This window comes from Balaenoptera ricei, chromosome 10, assembly GCF_028023285.1.
Source record: "Balaenoptera ricei isolate mBalRic1 chromosome 10, mBalRic1.hap2, whole genome shotgun sequence".
Lineage (NCBI taxonomy): Eukaryota > Metazoa > Chordata > Mammalia > Artiodactyla > Balaenopteridae > Balaenoptera > Balaenoptera ricei.
In genome coordinates, this window is record NC_082648.1 from 18,429,423 (window position 1) to 18,451,139 (window position 21,717).

The 21,717-nt window shown below is 43.7% G+C and overlaps 1 protein-coding gene across 2 annotated transcripts in view; it reads right to left on the minus strand.

Moving 5' to 3' along the window:
* The window catches only part of ST8SIA1 (ST8 alpha-N-acetyl-neuraminide alpha-2,8-sialyltransferase 1), a 148,520-nt gene extending 130,389 nt beyond the window's left edge, over window positions 1–18,131 (minus strand). For both annotated transcript variants that reach the window (XM_059934531.1, XM_059934532.1), the window contains exon 1: window positions 17,821–18,131. In XM_059934531.1, coding sequence (XP_059790514.1) covers window positions 17,821–18,056 — 236 coding nt within the window. In that variant the 5' untranslated portion in view covers window positions 18,057–18,131. The remainder of the gene's footprint in view (window positions 1–17,820) is intronic.
* Window positions 18,132–21,717: the final 3,586 nt, after the last annotated feature.

A 21,717-nucleotide genomic window follows, 5' to 3' on the forward strand; every position in this document is an offset into this window, starting at 1 on the left:
TCAGGAGTGTCTGAACTGGATGGGTCTGGCTCAGGGTCTCGGATGAACTTGCAGTCAAGCTGTCGGCTACTGTCACCTAAAGCTGGAGGATCCACTTCCCAGCTCACTTCCATGGTTGTCAGGGGCCTTAGTTCCTCACTGGCTGTTGACAAGTCACCTCGGTTCCTTGCCATGTGTCCTTTACCACTTTCTTACCTCAGTTCCATGAACTGCCCAAGTTCCTTACAACATGGCATGTGGTTTCTCCCAGAGCAAGTGACCCAGTGGAGAGAGAAAAAGAACACCCAAAATGGAAGCCATGGTCTTTATAACTTAATCTCTGAAATGATATACCATCACTCCTGCAGTAATCGCTTCTATTCTAGAAGTGAGTCACTAAACCCAGCCTACACTCAAATGGAGGGGATGGCACATGAATACCAGGAGGTGGGGATCACTGGGAGCCATCTTAGAAGCCATCGTTATACTATATATATATATATATATATATATATGGAGTATATCTAGATGTTTATATAGATATGGATAAAAACACTTATATAAAGTAGGGGGATTGTATCAGTACATCCCAGTTTGTTTGAAATAGTCCTATTTTATTGCTGCTGCCTTGGAGTAATGATAGTATTTTACCTCAAGTAACCCAGTTTGAATACTAAATTATACTCTGAATAGAAGAAACATCTGAAAGGATACATATCAAAACATTAACACTGTTTACCTCTTAGAGGGAATGAAATTGAGAAGACTTCTATGTTTGCTTAATACACACTTGTAAGTTTTAACTTTTACACTAAAAATGCATTACCTTGATGAAGAATTTTCAAGAAACAGAAATTACACATTAGATCTCTATATTATCGTTTGGAATAACTCAAAATATTATCACATGGCTTCCATTTCAGGCACAGAGACTGACGCCAAAAGAAAAGCCTCTGGGGATTTCAGCTATGGAGAGAAGAGAGAGAATAACTTCCCTTTTCAGGTGACACAGGAAAGGTCACCACGCAGTTAGCTGTTCCACTCTGGTTTCTCGCAGTTTTACAGACTTCAGTCCCCTGATACCCCATAGTTGGTATCATTTCTTAGCATCCATCTCACAGGTATAAATGAGAATTAAGAAAGTGTGCTAAGACAGCTAGATAGGAGAGGAAAAAAAAAACAAACAACCCTAAAGCTAAGCCCCTGGGATGAATAAGAGATGTAAGGCAGAGACAGGAAGGATGGAGACACCTTCCCGCTGACCTGAACCTAAGACCTTTGCTTGATTTGCAGGATCCTTGAGGAGTGGGTGGTAAAAACAGCCTTGGATACTTGGATAACTAAAAATACAACAAGTGTTAATTCACCTTCACAGACTGAAATTTTACCATTTGAGATTCTTTCCTTTGTGTTAAAAAAGGTAGCAGGCTTTAACTTGAAGCCCTGAAAGTCAATGTTGGTCCTACAGCAAAGGGAGCAGTCCACCATAATAAGGAGGCTTAGAGTCCTAGATCGCATGAACCCTAGAGCCAGACAGATTTTTTACTAACTGCATAAGCCTGAGCGAGGTCCTTAAGCTCTCTTTGTTTCAGTTTCTCCATCAGTAAAACTGGACTATCTTAGTCTTTTCAACAAATGGTGCTGAAACAACTGGACAATACACCTGCAAAAAAATTAATCTAGACACAAACCTTATACCTTACACAAAATATAACTCAAAATGGATCACAAACCTAAATGTAAAACGCGAAACTATAAAACTCCTAGAAGATAGCACAGGAGAAAACATAGATGACCCTGGATATGGCAATGATGTTTTACATACACCACCAAAGGCACAATCCATGAAAGAAATAACTGATAAATATTATCAACTAATTGACTGGACTCCATTAAAATTAAAAATTTCTGCTCTGTGAAAGACAATGTCAAGAGAATGAGAAGATAAGCCACAGACTGGGAGAAAATATCTGCAAAGACACAGTTGATAAAGGACTATTATCCAAAATATACCAAGAACTCTTAAAACTCAACAATAAGAAAATAATAACCCAATTTTTAAATGAAAAAAATAAAAAATAAAAATCAACTCATAGATACAGAGAACTGATTGGTGTTTGCCAAAGGCTGGGGGGTGGAGGTGGGTAAAATGGGTGAATGTGGTCAAAAGGTACAAACGCCCAGTTTTAAAATAAATAAGGCCTGGGGATGTAAGGTACAGCATGGTGACTACAGTTATTAGTACTGTATTGTACATCTGAAAGTTGCTAAGAGAGTAGAGCTTAAAAGTTCTCATCACAAGAAAAAAACGTTGTAACTATGTATGGTGATGGGTGTTAACTAGACTTACTGTGGTGATCATTTCACAATAAACACAAATATTGAATCATTATTTTATATACCTAAAACTAATATAATGTTATATGTCAATTAGATTACACATTAAAAAAAATGGGCCAAAGACCTTAACAGACACCTCAGCAGATGGCAAGTAAGCATATGAAAAGATGCTCTACGTCATGTGTCATAGGGGAAATGCAAATCAAAACGACAATGAGATATCATTACACACCTATTAGAATGGCCAAAATCTGGAACACTGACAACACCAAATGCTGACGAGGATGTGGAGCAACAGGAACTCTCATTCATTGCTGATGGGAATGCAAAACGGTACAGCCTCCTTGTAAGGTAATGTGGCAGTTTCTTACAAAACTAAACATACTCTTACCATACAATCCAGCAATCAAACTCCTTAGTATTTAATCCCTGAAAGTTTAAAAACTATGTCCACATAAAAAACCTGCATGCAGGGCTTCCCTGGTGGCGCAGTGGTTGAGAATCTGCCTGCCAATGCAGGGCACACCGGTTCGAGCCCTGGTCTGGGAAGATCCCACATGCCGCGGAGCAACTGGGCCCGTGAGGCACAATTACTGAGCCTGCGCGTCTGGAGCCTGTGCTCCGCAACAAGAGAGGCCGCGATAGTGAGAGGCCCGCGCACCGCGATGAAGAGTGGCCCCCGCTTGCCGCAACTGGAGAAAGCCCTCGCACAGAAACGAAGACCCAACACAGCCATAAATAAATAAATAAATAAAATTAAAAAAAAAAAATCAACGCAACTGAGCTAAGTACCAAGATAAGACTATCCCAATAATCAAGGTGGATGTAAATCGATAAAAATCTGACCAAGTTGGTCACAGACCCATTAGTGTCAATAAAGGGGAGTAAGGGGTGAGGGTCAGGAGGTAGATTTGACAAGGTGTAGCTGGAGCAGTTACCAGGAAAAAATAAAATGACTGTATTTTTACCCCAAAATTGAGGCTCCCCAATCCCCGGTGGATGCGTCCTATTTCCCGCCTCCCTGTTTCCTGTTGAGCTCCCTCTCACTATGGCAGCCTGGCTGGGGGAGGGCAGAGCAGTAGCTCACCAAGTGAGAGATCCCCCTCCAAACCGGGCTGGCTTCTCCGTCTCTTTTATTCCACTGGTAATTGAGTTTTGCTTTCGCCCAAGGACTCATGTATCTTTTAGCAATGCTTCAAAGGGCTTTTTCTCTCTGATATCTCACATATTGCACAGGTTACCCGGAGTCGAGAGATAATATACCACTGAGGTGCGTGGAGTCCCCGGGCAGGCCAAAACCTCAATGGACCAAAGGAGGGACTTGGGCCCTCTCTGGACTCCGCCAAATACAGACACACACAGCTCAGTTCTGAAAGTGAAGGTCAACCTGTGCTTGGTTTTCCTCCATAAAAAGGAGCTGAGAGGCTTTTTGGAGAACATAACTGTTCCTATAAATACTGTGTGCTTCTAAGTTCTCTGCAGGAAGGTCCGTGTCCTCCTGGCTACCCGCTTTATTCCCAGGGCCTAGCAACAGTGTCTGGCATATAGAAGGCACTGAAGAGATATTTGCTGAATGAAGGAATGAGTGGAGAAGTGAATGAATGAATTGGGAGTGAATATTTATGGCATGGAGTCCTAATATTAGGCAACAAAAGAAACTACCCCTCAAAGGTATTCCAACAGCTGTGGACAGGCCTTTCAGATAATCCAGTGTCTATTCAGACAACAAATACTTCTTAGACACTTAGTAATAAGACTGTGATGAGGGATCTAAAACAGACAAAAACAAGACTGAATCTTTGACCCTAAAGCACCAAAGCAACAGTATGTATAAGCTGCTTCAAACAGGTGCAAGGAGAGAAGGACATGAGCAGAAATGACATAGGCCAATGTCAACACAATCACCAACACTCAACCTCCAAAAACTCAACCCAACAAAATATCATCATGGGATTTTTGTGCCTTGTTACTGCACCTTCACCCTCCACTCAGTGGGTACGATCTGTTCCAGAGTCAAGCTCAAGAGTTTTAATTTCAGTAAACAGGAAAAAGACTCTTAACAGAGTCAGAAAACACAATTTTTAAATTTAAGACAGTTGTATTTTTCCTTGAAATCTCTACCTTATAGTGAAGCAAAGTTCATTTTCCCTTTTAAATTACAGTTTTATTTAATTGCTTAAGTCTTGGGAAAATGATGCAAATGGTTCCATAAAGGCACTGATTTTTTTTAAAACTGAAGTATAGTTGATTTATGATCTTGTGTTAGTTTCAGGTGTACAGCAAAGTGATTCAGATATATAGAGATATATAGATATATTCTTTTTCAGATTCTTTTCCATTATAGGTTATTACAAGATATTGAATATAGTTCCCTGTGCTGTACAGTAAGTTCTTGTTGGTTATCTATTTTACACACAGTAGCATGTATCTGTTAATCCCATACTCCTAATTTATCCCTCCTCCCACCTTCCCACTTTGGTAACCATAAGTTTGTTTTCTATGTCTGTGAGTCCATTTGCTTGAAAATACGAAAACTCTAATTGAAAAAGATACATGAACCCCAATGTTCACAGTAGCACTATTTACACTACCCAAGATGTGGAAGCAAAGTAAGGGCCCATCGACAGATGAACGGATAAAGAAGATGTGGCATATATATACAGGAATATTACTTAGCCATAAAAAGGATGAAATATTGCCATTTTCAGCAACATGGATGGACCCAGAGATTATCATACTAAGTGAAGTCACACAGAGAAAGACAAATATTATATCACTTATCTAGGGAATCTGAAAAAAAAACACAAATGAACTTATTTACAAAATAAGGCACTGCCTTTTAAATGTAGATGACAGACCAAGCTAATGGAGAGGATAACCGTGACAGATAAAGGTACATGTTACATAGCACTAAGTAAATCCCTCATAGCTAGGTCTCTGCAATTGAGGGGAGACTGCCACTGTACATATCCAGTTTTATGGGAATCTTAGTTGTTTTGGCTTCTTGACCAATTTCATCATTTAATGCTAACAATCATTGTATGTCTGACTATTTATGCAATCGCTATCCACACTGAAATGGAGGAAACCTCAAATCTGCCCTCAGCCAAAGTCAAAGATTTTCTATGAACAGCCAAAGAAACCAGTTATAAAGAACTGATGGTGCAGGGGGAAAAAAAACCATCAAGAAACTACTTTTGGAAATTTATACTAAGAAAATAAACGGACAAATGCTTAAGATGTATACACAAGTATGTTCATAAAAGCATTATTTCTAAAGGTAAGAAACTGCAACGTGAATATCCAATTACAGTGGATTACTTAAATAAATTATTAACTATCCTGTAAAAGGCAAATCTTATAGCCGTTAAAAAGCGATGATGTACAGCAAGATCCTTTTTGACCCACCTCCTAGAGAAATGGAAATAAAAACAAAAATAAACAAATGGGACCTAATGAAACTTAAAAGCTTTTGCACAGCAAAGGAAACCATAAACAAGATGAAAGGACAAGCCTCAGAATGGGAGAAAATATTTGCAAATGAAGCCACTGACAAAGGATTAATCTCCAAAATGTACAAACAGCTCATGCAGCTCAATATCAAAAAACAAACAACCCAATCCCAAAATGGGCAGAAGACCTAAATAGACATTTCTCCAAAGAAGATATACAGATTGCCAACAAACACATGAAAGGATGCTCAACATCACTAATCATTAGAGAAATGCAAATCAAAACTACAATGAGGTATCACCTCACACCAGTCAGAATGGCCATCATCAAAAAACCTGCAAACAATAAATGCTGGAGAGGGTGTGGAGAAAAGGGAACCCTCTTGCACTGTTGGTGGGAATGTAACTTGATATAGCCACTATGGAAAACAGTATGGAGGTTCCTTAAAAAACTAAAAATAGAACTACCATACGACCCAGCAATCCCACTACTGGGCATATACCCTGAGAAAACCATAATTCAAAAAGAGACATGTACCACAATGTTCATTGCAGCTCTATTTACAATAGCCAGGACATGGAAGCAACCTAAATGTCCATCGACAGATGAATGGATAAAGAAGATGTGGCACATATGTACAATGGAATATTACTCAGCCATAAAAAGAAAGGAAATTGAGTTATTTGTAGTGAGGTGGATGGACCTAGAGTCTGTCATACAGAGTGAAGTAAGAGAAGAGAAAAACATATACCGTATGCTAACACATATATATGGAATCTAAAAAAAAAAAAAAAGTTATGAAGAACCTAGGGGCAGGACAGGAATAAAGACGCAGACGCAGAGAATGGACATGAGGACACAGGGAGGGGGAAGGGTAAGCTGGGACGAAGTGAGAGAGTGGCATGGACTTATATTTGGACTTATATATACTACCAAATGTAAAATAGCTAGTGGGAAGCAGCCGCATGGCACAGGGAGATCATCTCGGTGCTTTGTGACCACCTAGAGGGGTGGGATAGGGAGGGTGGGAGGGAGATGCAAGAGGGAAGAGACATGGGGCTATATGTATAGGTATAGCTGATTCACTTTGTTTTAAAGCAGAAACTAACACACCATTGTAAAGCAATTATATTCCAATAAAGATGTTAAAAAACAAAAGCGATGATGCAGATCTACATATATTGTTACTACAAAAATATTCACGACATACTGTCAAATTCATTATATATACACATGGAGGCATTGAATGGTCTGGAAGAATATATACCAAAATATTAGCAATGTTTCTCTCTGGGTGAATAAATGTCAGTCACTTTTACAAATGAAAACAGTATTGGTCTTATATTAAATGCCAACTTTGAGAAAGAAGAACTTTTTAAAGAAGCTCTTTGATTTCTCATATTCAGTATTTGCCAAATATTGGGTTGGCCAAAAAGTGCCTTCGGTTTTTAAGTAAAACTAAAAGACACATTTTTCATTTTCACCAAGAACTTTATTGAACAACGTATTCACCCTTTTGTTCCACTACCTTCTGCCATTTTTTAGGCAACTTCATAATTCCATCTTCCCAAAACTTTTTATCTTTTTGAGCAAAGAACTGTCCCAGGTGCCTTTTACAATCTTCCAGGGAATTGAAATTTGTTCCATTAAGGGAATTTTGTAAAGACTGAAATAAATGGAAATCCGAAGGTGCAATGTCTGGTGAATACAGTGGGTAAATCAGCACTTCCCAGCCAAGCTGTAACATTTTTTGCCTGGTCATCAAAGAAACATGCAGTCTTGCATTATCCTGATGGAAGATTATGCGTTTTCTGTTGACTAATTCTGGACGCTTTTCATTGAGTGCTGCTTTCAGTTGGTCTAATTGGAAGCAGTACTTGTTGGAATGAATCGTTTGGTTTTCCAGAAGGAGCTCATAATAGAGGACTCCCTTCCAATCCTACCATATACACATCACCACCTTCTTTGGATGAAGACCGGCCTTCGGTGTGGTTGGTGGTGGTTCATATCGCTTGCCCCACGATCTCTTCCCTTTCAGATTATTGTACGGTATCCATTTTTCATTGCCCGTCACAATATGTTTTAAAAACGGAATGTATTCATTGCATTTAAGTAGAGAATCGCAGGCAGAAATACGGTCAAGAAGGTTTCTTTTGCTTAACTTATGTGGAACCCAAACATCAAAGCAATGAACATAACCAAGCTGGTGCAAATGATTTTCAACGCTTGATCTGGATATTTTGAGTATGCCAGCTATCTCCCATGTGGTATAACGTTGACTGTTCTCAATTAATGTCTCGATTTGATCACTATCAACTTCAACTGGTCTACCCGATCGTGGAGCACTGTCCAGTGAGAAATCTCCAGCACGAAACCTCGCAAACCACTTTCGACACATTCATTCAGTCACAGCACCTTGTCCATACACTGCACAAATCTGTTTTTGCGTTTCAGTTGGATTTTTACCTTTCTTGAAATAATAAAGCATAATATGCTGAAAATGTTGCTTTTTTCTTCCATCTTCAATATTAAAATGGCTACACAAAAATTCACCAAATTTTATGTCTTTTTTTAAATGCACGCTGATATGACAGCTGTCATATACAATCTAACAAAATTGTTTTGAATGAAGTTAAAGACAACTAAGTGCTACTAGAGCCATCTTATGGAAAAAAACGAATGAACCTTTTGGCCAACATATCTTTTCAATATCCTTTTTAAGGATCCTTTTGAAGAAAGTAATTTGTTCCAATGTGGTAACATATTTTTTAAAAAGAAACTCATGGTAAATAATTTTTTTCCAAAATGAAAATCATAAATCTATTTTATCACAAGCTTGTAAGTTAAAAATTATATGAGAAAATGTTAGCTATAATGTTGAATGATTAAAAAGGATATAGGGCTTCCCTGGTGGCGCAGTGGTTGAGAGTCTGCCTGCCAATGCAGGGGACACGGGTTCGAGCCCTGGTCTGGGAAGATCCCATATGCCGCGGAGCAACTAGGCCCATGAGCCACAATTACTGAGCCTGCGCGTCTGGAGCCTGTGCTCCGCAACAAGAGAGGCCACTAAAAAATAAATAAATAAATAAATAAATAAATAAATAAATAAATAAATAGGATATAAAACTAAAAATACATAAAATTTAGTAATAATACACATGCAAACAAATATACAAAAAAGAAACAGTTATGGGCTTCTCTGGTGGCGCAGTGGTTGAGAGTCTGCCTGCCAATGCAGGGGACACGGGTTCGAGCCCTGGTCTGGGAAGATCCCACATGCCGCGGAGCAACTAGGCCCGTGAGCCACAACTACTGAGCCTGCGTGTCTGGAGCCTGTGCTCCGCAACAAGAGAGGCCCTGATAGTGAGAGGCCCGCACACCGCGATGAAGAGTGGCCCCTGCTTGCCACAACTAGAGAAAGCCCTCGCACAGAAACGAAGACCCAACACAGCCCAAAATAAATAAATAAATAAATTTATTTTAAAAAAAAAAAAAAAACTCAGCATGATTATCTAAAACAAACTCTCACCCTTGGAACACAGCACTCAGTTTCTTACTGACTTAACTAATGACACTAGACTCGACAATAAATTCTATAAAATCATGAACCATGTCTAACTTTCATCACTGTATCCCAGTACCTAACTGGCACACAAGAGGCATTTACTAAATGTAGATAAATGAATGATTGAATGAATGAATGAATGGGTGATTTATGACTGGGGTCTGCTCTCTTCCTTAAAATTCTGCTGGCCATTTTACAGCAACCTTAGTACTAACACTATGGAGGAAGAAGTGTGTCATAAGGTCACATTTCATCGTCATACATTCCATTACTAAAAGTGCAATAATAGGCATAGGATGTGTCCCAGGAAGCAGCCTTTCTCATCATTATGGCTTAATAATTAGCAATTATTCAGCACCTAATCCTCCCAAGGTAAGAAGTGCCACCCACAGCTAAGGCTCAGAAAAGCCAGGTAAATTTTTCAAGGTCGCAAAGTTAATAAATGACAGAACCAGTATTAAAACCTGATTCTGTGGGACCCTGAAGTCCAGGCCCTTCCTAGATGGGAACAATCATCTTATCATCTCACCAAACCGGCTTGAGAATGACTATGGCTTGCACACAATTGCACACGATTATCTCCCTTAATTATCCTCATAAACCTAGGAAGTGAGTTGGCGTATTACACCATGTTTCAGATGACAGAACAAAGGAACAGAGAGGTCAAGCAGCTTGCCCAAGGTCACAGAGATCCCAAAAGAGCCAAAATACAGTGAAAAGCTAGAAAGTATTTGACTAGAAATCTATCAACTTCATCATAAGGGACTGCAATAATGACACACAGCCAGCATCACTTCCGAAACGATTCACAACTATGATGAGAAAAACAAGCTTTGAGAAAAAAGCTTGTTTTACTGAGTTGCTGCCTAGGCATTTTACAGTATGACCCTGCTCACACGCAGAGTCTGGACATTTTGAAGAGGACTCGCGTTTAGGATGCCCGCCATACGTTCCCTCTTTGCTTTTCCCCAGGCACCTTTTAAAATAACCACTGAAGAGTTAAGCCGACAAAAAGTTCCAGACCTCTGCCCCAACCACCTTATAAGTAATAGGTGCTTGTTACCTTGCTTTCTGTCTCCCACTCTTGAGCTCCTGGCCTGGGATGGGGGGCTGTCCCTCCCCAAGCTCACTGTGCCCCCTTGCTTCTGGGATCTGTAAGTAACAAATCCTGGACTCCACTTCCTTTGTATGAGTGTATTAAAACCGCGTCTTCAGTCAATACGACCACGGGTTTCACCTCCCCAAGGTGGACGCTGGACGCTGAGGGAGGAACCTATCCCCACAGTGGGGAGCTTGTGTCTCCTGATTCAGCATGTTTTTAGTTTGATATAACAGCTCTGGCTTCCTTACAGAACTTTGTCAAAAGACAAACTGGCCATACTCTACAGTAACATCTATAATTATTCAGTTGATCCAACTAGCTGCCTAAACACTCCTCTACAAAATGAAGACAAATAGGCTCCCACATTGCAAAAAAAAAAAAAAAATACCCCTACTTGCAAGGCAGAAGACAAAAGTGAAAATTAACAAACAGATAAAATATATGTTCTCTCCTCCTATCCTTTTCCCTGGACAAATATACCTGTATAACAATCTGGAATGCCAGATTCAAACTGAGGCTTCTCAAACGCCAGCAAGTTTGGTACTGGAACATGGCAACACAGAAAGAGCCACCCCCTTCCCATGTGTACACGTGAAATCCCCCCAACCCCATATCCAATTTCCTCTCACAGCCTCCCATTCTCGCAAAGAGCTGTTCCTTGGCCAACCCTTGGGCCTAGGAGTGCACACAGCAGTGGGACAAGCCACCCCCAGGATGAGGAATAGGGGAAACACTACATAAAGGCAGGCACGCTACGGAGTCGGCTTGAGTCATCTGGGCTGGGAATTCCAGGGTCTACAAAGGCCCCATTGAGCCTTGCCTGATTGAGAAGGGGTGAGACCAGAGGAGAAGCGAAGTGAGCTCCCCCCTAAAACACAGGACACGAAGCATGGGTTCCTCTTGCCAAGGTCTAAGGCGGGGCACTGATCAGCTCACACACAAGCTTTCAATAGAAACTTATCATAAATCTCCCCAAATGCATCCCCTCTCCCTACCCTTCCCTAACCAAGACCTGGCCATCTATCAAAGTAAATTCATTCACTCCTCCTCCAGTCATCAAAGCATTTACAGCTTGTCGTTTCCAAATGCAGCTGTTAATTGCATGATATTTTCTAGGTGTTTTAAATCCTGTCAATTGGATTGATTTTGTTTCTCTAAAGCAGTGATTCTCAACCAGCAGCCACTTTGCCCCCCGGGAGACATATCTGGGGACATATATGGTTGTTTCATTCCGTGGATGGTCAGTGGACAGAGGCCATGGGTATTGCTGAATATTCTACAATGTACAGGACAACCCTCCTCAACAAAGAATTATCCAGCCCAGGATGTCAGTGGTGCTGAGGTGAGGAAACTCTGTTCTAGAGTAGGAACTCTTTCACAGGATACCATGTACTCCTTCGGTCCCCAAACAGCCAAGCAGAGTGCTGGGCCTCGATAAATCCTTGTTGGCTAACTGGCTAACTGGTCCCACTCCATTCTAAAACGTTCAGTCACGCAGTAACTCAACAAAAATGAGCGTGCCAGGAACCACCTCTCAGCTCCGGGGATGCAAATATGGATGAGTCGGCATAAAAGGCAGACAAGTAAACCGGTACTTTTAACACAGCTTGAGAAATGCACCTGTCATTACCAGCTATTTCTATATTTACCTGTTTATTATGTCTCCCCTCGTTAGCCTATAAATTTCAAGAAAGTAAGGGTTTTGTTAAGTTCACCGTTATGGTTCCAGCCCCTTTTATGATAATAGTGGTAGATACAGTAGTAGATATTTTGGATCAATGAAAAAATGCAAATATGCACAAGGCTTTTTTTTTTTTTTTTTTTTTTCTCTCTCTGAAGGAGGAGATTCTAACACATCCTGGGGAGGAAGGAAGGAAAGCTGCCTTGAGGAAAGCTAATGCGGATTAAGCACTAATTACACTGGGCCCTCGGTATCCGTGAGGGAACGGTTGCAGGACTCCGCCCCATCTCCCCACCCTCCCACCCCGCACAGATACCAAAATGCCCGGATGCTCAAGTCCCTTATATAAAATGGCTAGTGCAGGATGCCCTCCATATCCGTGGGTTCTGCCTCCGAGGAGTCAACCAACTGCGGGTCTCGAATTTCCATCCTAAGCTAGTTGAATCCGCGGATGTGGAAACCACGGATTCGGAGGGCCGACTCTATGGGCCAGAAACAGTTCTCAGCACTTTCAACGTATTACCTATTCTAACGCTCACAACACTCCTGTAAGAAGCCACATTTTATTATATGAGGAAATGAAGTCTGATTTGCTCCAGAGCACAACAAATAGTGGCAGCAGGGTTTGAGGACAGCTAACTTTGGAACCTTTGTTCTTAACCACTGCAACCCACTGTGGAGAGATGAGTAAGAACTGACCCCGTGAAGGGCGGGCCCTGTGGCCTTGAAGGAAAAGCATTCCAGGCAGAGGGAATGGCACAAGCAAAGCCAACACAGCCTGGCTTATTTCAGGGGCTATAACTTTTACCAGTATTACTAAAGCATAAGGAGAAACACTGATGAAAGATGATGGTGGAAAAGTAATCATGGCCAGATCATAGGAGACATCGGCAGTGCCTCATTTCCCCGAGATTATCAGAGAATGAGCATAAGGCTTAGAGTCTAATAGCTGTGGGTGGAAACTCAACCCAATCACGTTGCTAGTGGTTCTCTCTGAACCTCCATTTCCTCAACTGTAAGACAAAGAACATACAAATATCTACTTTATAAAATAGCAATGGGAACAAACATAACTAATACAAGCACTAAGAACTGGACCTGGTACATGTCATTGAGTCCAAGCAATGTTAATGACTTACTTTTGTCATTGCATTATTGCTGATGGAGTTTTTTCACATGTGTAAATCTGCAGCATAATGGCAGCTTATTTTCATAAGCACCACATTAAACCAGCTTTCTCCTAAACTACTTTTACAGTGAATTCCACAAATTCCCCACTTAACATAAAACTTACATCCCATATACACAGATGGCTGCACCCCCCTCCCATCCTGTCACTCCCCCCCCCCCCCAAGTGCCCTTCTGCAGCCACCAGGGCAGCTGTGGAAACACCCGAAGCTTCTGGTAACCGTAGATTTAAAATAGGGACAGAAAGGAAGCTACATAAAGCTAGAACTGCTTACAGGAGTGTTTTTCATTCAGAATTTAGAAAGGGAAAGAGGAACAGGACTACTTAGACTGATGGCCCCCAGCCAGTGAACAGACAGGATGCCCGCAGCACTCTGGTGTCATCCCCTTTCCCCAGATCCACCAGGGACAGTGACGTGCCTCCTCTGCTGATGTCGGCACACGGCCAGTGCCCTTGGATACCTGATGTCTGTTCACTCCTCACGAGCCGCGCCTTAAGCCCATTCAGAGCTTGGGACCTGGCTCCCACCTGCCTCCCAGTCTGCTTACTACTGTGCTCGCTGTGGGCGACTTAAGAACTTTCCACACAGGAAGCACATCAGACACTTGCCCACCTCCCCGTCTTGGCGGTTGCTGTCCTGTCTGCTCAGAACATCCTTTGCCCTCCCCTCTCACTACTCCCCCATCTCACCATCCTTCAAGGCTGAGTACAAATCCCACCTCCTCTCCAACTCCCCTCCTTCCCTGGAATCAAGTGCCACGTTCTGTGAATCTCCCCAGCCCTTTGCTTGTGGTTCAATTGTTTAAGGGCCACGTATTAAACAGAGGTACGAAGCAAGCATCCTTTTAAATGCTATCTGTATGCTACCGTATGATTTTCACTATAAACCTGTAAAAAATGATTACAAACCCCATTTTACAAATGGGGAAGGTGAAGCTCTGAGAGTCGAACTTGCCAATGATCATACAACCAGAAAGGGAGCTCCAACCATGCACTGACAGTTCCCCAATTCCTAACTTTTTCACTCTGTTATGCTGCCTCTCTTTAATGGCCCTATTGCCAGGTGGTTAGTTGATTACATACATATACACCTGTCACAGGGACCAGGGCATAGTCATCTTTGTAAACGCGGATAACAAGGTACCCATACAATGTTCTTAGAAGAATTAAATCAGACAGTACATTTAAAACACTTAGCATAGTGCCACACACATAACAAGAGCCTAATAATTTGTTGGTTTTGTTGTTGTTGCTACCATGTCAGGTGCCTTGCACATAAACCATGAACAGGAGTTTATTTCTGAGAAACAACCAAAATGGGGAAGGACCTGATGAATGAGACAAATGCTACTTTGGTTTGGCATTTCCTTGCACTACTTGATTACTCAGTCAGAAGCAGCAAGAGTTGTATAATAACTTTAAGTTTCTATGATAGGGTGAATTGACTTCTTTATCTTCCTTAGACTACGTGGGTGATAGGGAAACTTCCTATTTAGCAAAACTCTTGCAGCTTTGTTACTTTCGTGCTGCCCACCACCACCCCCCCAAACAATCTGTCAAAACTCCCCTCTGAGAAGTCAGCACTTAAGTTCTAAGCTTGGAGAAGAAGAAAATCACAAAAGTAAATGGAAGCACAGAGGGCAAAATGGAATCTGAAACTCTGATGCTTATAAACCTAGTGAAACACTTTCTTTTGTCCTCACAGGATTTTACAAGACTTTAAACCATCACATTTCCTTACTCATAGGTTTTTGTCAGTCGCGCCCTAGGAGGAGGTAAGCTGTCTCAGAGGAAGCAATTCATGCATCCTGTTTACTGCTATCCCCCAGGGCCTAACTCGTACCTGGTGCATTGTAGTCACTCATTAAATATGGGTTGACTGACTGGCTGAAATTATTTGTATGTATGTATATATGAATATACATATATTTATACATATACATACATCATTCCGTGGTTTATGGATAAATGTGTATACATCCCCACACGTAAGTGCATATTGTACATTTATGTATGTGTGTTTGTATTTGTGCAGAAGATATTTCAGACTGGCAAACACAGATAACTGTTTGCCAAAGTTGTGTCTCCTTAACACAATAAAGGCCTCTGGCTGACCTAATAGTTAACAATCATACTCTGTTACCCACATACTAACAATCCAGATGTTAAAAAACAATTAAACATGCAGAGTAAAAAAAAATTTTTGACTTAACAAACCATGATACTTTGACTATCTTTTAAAATCCTCGTCCCTGTTCATTAGCTTCAGTGGGGAGGCGTGCGGACGGGCGAATTTGAACCACTAATGATTCTCTGCAAATTTGGTAAGTGAAACATTCCAAATTCCTATGGCCTGGCCAAATGTCCTTATTAAAGTTGTAACGTATATAACTTACCATTTACGCTTTCTAACAATTAGAATGACATCACTGACTAGTTATATGTGCCAGACACTTGGCATCAGTTTTTTTATTTAAACTTTACACCAACCCTGCAAGGTAGATGCTATTATCTCCATCTATACATAAGGAAACTCGGACTCAAAGAGATAGAGTAACTTGCCAAAGGTCCTCTGCTGTTTCCCTAGTCATGGCACGATCAGTCTAAAAATTCAGGATTCTCCTCCAAAGCCCAAACTCTTTTCCATGTGCAATGGTGCCGCTTACACAGTCTTACAGACACTAACTTTGAGGGGTATGTGTTTAGGCAGTTTTGGGATTTTCATAAGTATTTCTCTGCACAGAGAGACTAGACCAAATGCCAGCCAAGCACACTGAAGACTACCCCGAGGCTATAGACAGCAAGAGGCAAGTGTGTCTGAGAAACAACGAGCCTGGGCTTCTCAGAATGTGAAGCATTTTCCACTCAATTATGTCCTCCAAAAGAAATCTATTCTCTAAAAGAGCTTCATTATTGCTCCCCCTATAAAAAAAAAAAAAAAAATGGACTCTTTCATTGCAAACCAATGGGAAGCTCTTAACTCATTTCCTTACATTACTTGAAATGAAAGTGCCTTCTGTCTCTAGAGAAAAGAATGGCTGCATGCTATGCCTTTTGAGTAGAACAATCAATACCATGAAGGCAAGAGAAAATCAGCTCTTATATACTTTTAAGGGGAGTGGGGTTATTTTTAAACTTAATGATAGCAGAATTCTAAACAGAGAGACAGAAGGAACGTCTTCCCTCGCAGTTTAAAGGCAAATTCAGCTGCCTTTCCCTGCAAGGTTTGGCTATTATCTCTTTGACCTTTCCAGGAGCAGGCCTGAGAAAGGGAAGGAAACCATAAGTTTTAAAAGTTTGTTTTTTTAATTTACAGATATTTCTGAACATTTGTAACTAACAGTAGTGAAGTTGGCTCTCACCTGGCCATATACGGCTTGGAAAGATCCTATGCAGAGCAAAGGAAAGCACTCTGTACCCCCTCTGCACCTCCAGACCACAACCATCACAGGAAGAGCCAACTGCAGCACCTTCAGCTGAAGGGACTGAAGGTGAGAGGGGCTCCTGACAGTGGGAGAAGCACCAGGGTGCCCCTTCAGCACGATCAGGAAAGCAGAGAAGAAGCGGAAGCAGCTTCGCCTCACCTCCAATCTTACCGCACAACCCCTGCTGCCAAGAACTCATCTTTAGACCCTTAAACTGAAATTCCCAGGAAAGAAGGGAAACTACAACCTCTGAGTGATGCTCTGAGGTTGATTTCCAACCTGGTTTTGGTTTTTTTTGTTTGTTTTCTGATTTCAAGTCCCCACCTAAAGTACATCTCCCAGCCTCCAGAAGGCATCCACAGTAAGCCAAGCAAAAGAGCTGGGAGCTTTAGAGCTTTATGTGACCAAAATCCCAGCTCCGACCCTGCAAAGGTACATGACCTTGGGGAAGTAACTTCTCCTCTGAAGATTCAGTTTGTGGTTGGTAAGATGGGGATATAATATCTGTTATTAGAAAGTCGGTGAAACTCCAATAAAAATCACTCAGTCCCCGGCTCTTTAGTAGGGCATCAGTAAGTGCCTTGTGTTCGTTATGGGCATACTGCACAAAGCAGCGGGAGCCAGGCTGGATGCCCATGTTTTCACTGCCCATGACTCCCTCATTAGTGACTTACGTTACCAACCATGCACCAAACCCCAGGAAGACGCCTGGTACCTGCATCTAGTTCTCTACAGCTTCGAATGTCTGCAGAGCCTTAGATAAATTCTCATTAAGTTCAAGGGACAAAGTTAGCCTAGATTCTTCTTCCCACCGGTTATCGGCAAATCGCTGAATACAACTCAGGCTTGGGAAAAAACGCGTACAGACTTTCCAGGGCCAAAGCAGGTGTCTGCACATCTCCCGGGGTAAGGGCTGGGGAAGGGCCCCTGACTAATGTCTCCAGGTTGGGAACGACAAAGAAAGGGAATAGGACAAGAAGGACGGGATGAAAGGGCCTCTGCAAGGCGGTCCTCGCCGGTGACCCTGTCCTCAGCGTCCCGGGAGGAAAGGACACGAGCAGGGTGGAGCCGCGAAAGCAGGAGTACCTGAAGACTCTGGCCGCCGTCTGGTTCCTCCTCCACGCCGTGCCCTGTTGCAGCACCCCCTGCACAATCTCCTTCTCGTTGGGCAGTCGGTAGACGGGGAAGATGTAGAGCCAACAGAGGACCACGACGCAGAGGGCACTGGCTCCCACGGGCAGCCGGGTCCGCGGGAACTTCCACGCCAGGACGGCCATGGCCCCTCTGGACGTGTGTCGCCGGGCCTGCCCGCAGGGGCTCATCGCAGCCCCCGGGTCCCAGGGTGGCGGTCGAGGGCCGGAGCCTCAGCACTAGGCTAGGCGCAGTGGCAGCGGAGGATCCCCCCACCGCCGGCCCCCCATGCACACACACCTTTCGCTTTCGTGCTCGCACTCGCACGCACGGTCGTTCGGCGCCCACAGCCCCAAAGGTCAGCGCAAGGATTTTTTCCAATGCAACTTTTTCGAGGATTTCTTCCTAGGGGAAGTGCCCCGGGAGCAAGTCACGAGCTACGGCCATGGTCGCTCCCCCTGCAGAAGGCGGGCGCCGGGGTCTCCGAGAGCGCGGGGAGCGGCGGCGGCGAGTCGCTCCCGCCGGTTCTGCAGCGTTACCGTCGCCCTCGGCGTGGGGCCGGGGAGAGTCTCGGCTCCCTCGCAGACATCTGGTCCGCGGCGTCCGCTTCTGAGCGATGCTCCTGCGCCCTTCGCCGCCTCTCCCCGCCTCCCGCGCTACTGCGCTGCCAGGCACCCCCCAGACGCGCTCCCCGCGCCGCGCCAAGTCCTTGGAAATTTCCACCGCGGCCCGGGACCGCTAGCCCGCCCCGGGCTTCTCCGCCTGCCCCGCCAGGACCCCTGCTTCCCACCCCTCCCGGAGAAGAAAAGAACTCGCTTTCATCAGTTAATTCAGCGGCGCGCCGCAGCCTTCCGCGGCGCCCGGGACTTCGCAGACAAACGCCCGGGGATTGGTGGAAATCAAGGTCTCCCCTCCCTCCCCCACCCGCGAAATTGCCTCCTTCGACCCGTTCAGATGCGCGACGCTCGGCTGGAGAGCGCGCCCCTCTCTCCCGCCCTGGTCCCCCGGAGACAGAGGCAAACAATACAATAATGATAATAACCCTGCCCCAAAATGTGTATACACAAATCCCTGAGTGTGGCCGAGACTGGCTGAAAGCCTGACCCTCCGATACGCAGCCGGCGCGCCGGGGCTGTCACCCTGCCGCCGTCACCCTCGGCTCTCTCTAACTGGTTGGTTATTAACCCGCAGTGAGGCGCGAGGAGGCCGGCGGAGATTGATTCCTTCCTGGGCCCCCACCCCCATTCCCCGGTCCCGGAGCCGCAGCTCCAGCGACACCCGTGCGCGCGCGCGCTCGCGGGCACACACGCTCGCGGGCCCGCACGCGCGCGCACGAGGAGGTGCGTGCACACCGGGGTCCTCCGCCTCGCCTCCGCCCTGCAGGGAAAGGCGCTGCTGCATCCAGATGTGCAGGCAGCTGGTGGCCCAGCAAACAGACCTCGGGACGTGACAATGCCTTGGAGGCGCTGTCGCCTCCTCTGCCTTTTAGATGCAAGGGCCGTTTGTTCTTCGACGTCCTTCTCTCTCCACCGACCAGCTTATCGCAACCCCGACCTTGGAAAAGCGCCACCCGCCTGGACCGGCAGAGCCCAGGGACACACAGCCATTTCTGCTACCCCGGCGGCCGGCGAATAGCTCGGCTACCTCCTAGCGGTTGCCTACTCTATTTGCTTAAGCGTCTCGTCAAGCATGATGTGTGCAGGGACAAAGAAATCCAGCAGCTTACTAACCAGGTCGCCTTCGTCGTCACGAAACCAAAATTTAGGGCCATAACTTCAGTTGCTCAGCCGACCAAGCTGCAGCGTCCCTCGGACCTACACTGAGTTTTACGTGGCCTGGTGCATCTTTCTCCACTGAGAGATGGGACTTGAGAAGTTGATGGAAAGTTATTTACCAAAAAAGACCACCAAAGTCTCATTCCTCCCTCTTAGGAGAACGGCCCACTGCCCTCCGGCCTGCAAGCATGCCCCAGGAATCCCTCCTACTTAGGTGGATCAGGAGAGATGAGAAAGCGTAAAATCCCAAAGTTACATCCTACACAGTGGAGCTTAATCGAGATTCTTTGAAATCATGATTACCTGCAAAGTAGTCCTGCAAAGTACTCAGCCCACCTTCTTCTGTTCTGGGAAGAGGATTGTTGGGGGCGGGGAGGGGAGGGGTGCAAGGGGCCAGGGAAATAGTTTCCCATAGTTGCCAGGCTGTGGATAAATCATCTGCCTTCTTTGTTCCAGTCATTTAAATAGAACACAAACGATCCAATTTCTCTTTTCTTCCCCTAGTCCAAGGGGTACTCCTGTCCCAGTCCAAGGGATACAAATAAATAAGACAACAACCAAAAATATTGCAGTTAGGAAGGGGTTATATAAATGTTTCCCCATTTAACTTCATAAAAAAATGCAGCAAAGTTGTGCCTTAAACCGAGGGATTTCTGTGATGCAATGTGCTGTTTTTCCTTCTTCTGAAAACTAAGATTCTCTTACCCTTGTTGACTCCTGCCCTACCCTACAATCCGACTTCATTCCCTGCTTCTCTGGAGCATGAACACCGAATCCAGTCAGACCATTGCCCTTCCCCTTCCAAGTCACACAGGCATCACTTTTGTCACTGTGTTTTGTGGTCCATGTTCTTCTTTCATGAGATACCTTTTTTCTCCCTCCATACAAATCCAGCACATGATTCAAGGCCAAACCAAGTGGCTAGGAATTTCTCCCTCCATGTGTTCCCAGACCACCTAAAACATAGACTTCGTAGGTAGGAACTCAGTAAATGTTTCTGGTTTCTGCTTCTATTCCCTTTGACCTCCTGATCTGAATGTCTATAGTATTTGCTGGCTCTGACAGATGGTTAAACGTTTAGATGTGTAGTGTTATGTTGCTAGCATTTTTCATATGTAGCTTTGCCTCAGCAACGGGACAGTAAGAGTATTTGGTCTCATATGTCAAATGACAAGCCTGTGCTTTTGATCCAAAGGAGGATTCCACATGACATGCCTCCATGTCTGGGGAAAGAGCAGGAACAATATTTTATGTTTTTTTCATATTCCTCCAGGTACAATCTCAGGCTTGAGTACATATGTACTCAACAAACAATTGTTGCTTGGTTGTTTGCTTGAGAATTTGAGCTTCTCAAATTTATTTGGGCTGTTGCTCAGGCAGCACTGCTAAGGAAATGTATAAACCCCCATGTTTAATGTTTTAAATAAAATATTTTACCTGATATTTAGCTCTCTGGTTTATACGACTTTTAGTAGGTAGTTTAGGTATTGTTTTATAGTTCTGCATCTGAGTACACAAGCAGGGTTTGCTCTATAAATGTCTTTTACTGGACCAGTCAACATGATGTGCAAAACTACTGGATACCATAAGTAAATTCGATGGGCAGCGCTTTTGTGACATCAGAGTTGTAGTGAAAGCTCATCTAAGAGATGAAGCCACCACAGACCTGAAGCTTTGGAGAAGAAAGGAAAAGGAGCCCCTCACACTGAAAAGTTGAGAGAGACCAAGATGCAGGAAGATGATCAGAGTGAATGGGTCACACACAATTTACAAGCTAGCTTGGATGCTAACAGCGTGTAGACAAATATTAACAGTCACGTAGAAGTTTCTCATTAGAAGACTAAAGAGAATTGTCAATGAGTTGAGATTACAAAATTCAAAAATGTCATCCTTTCTTCAGTCTCCTCTCAAGTTCTTGTTGTCAGAATGATTTGGAATTGAGAGACGAAAGCAAAAACCATGCCCTTTTCACAAACAGTTACAATACTAAAGCAAAAAACATGCCCTTTTCACAAGCAGTTACAATACTAAAGCACATAGGGGTGTAAAATGAGAAAGTCTCTGAATATAGATTATC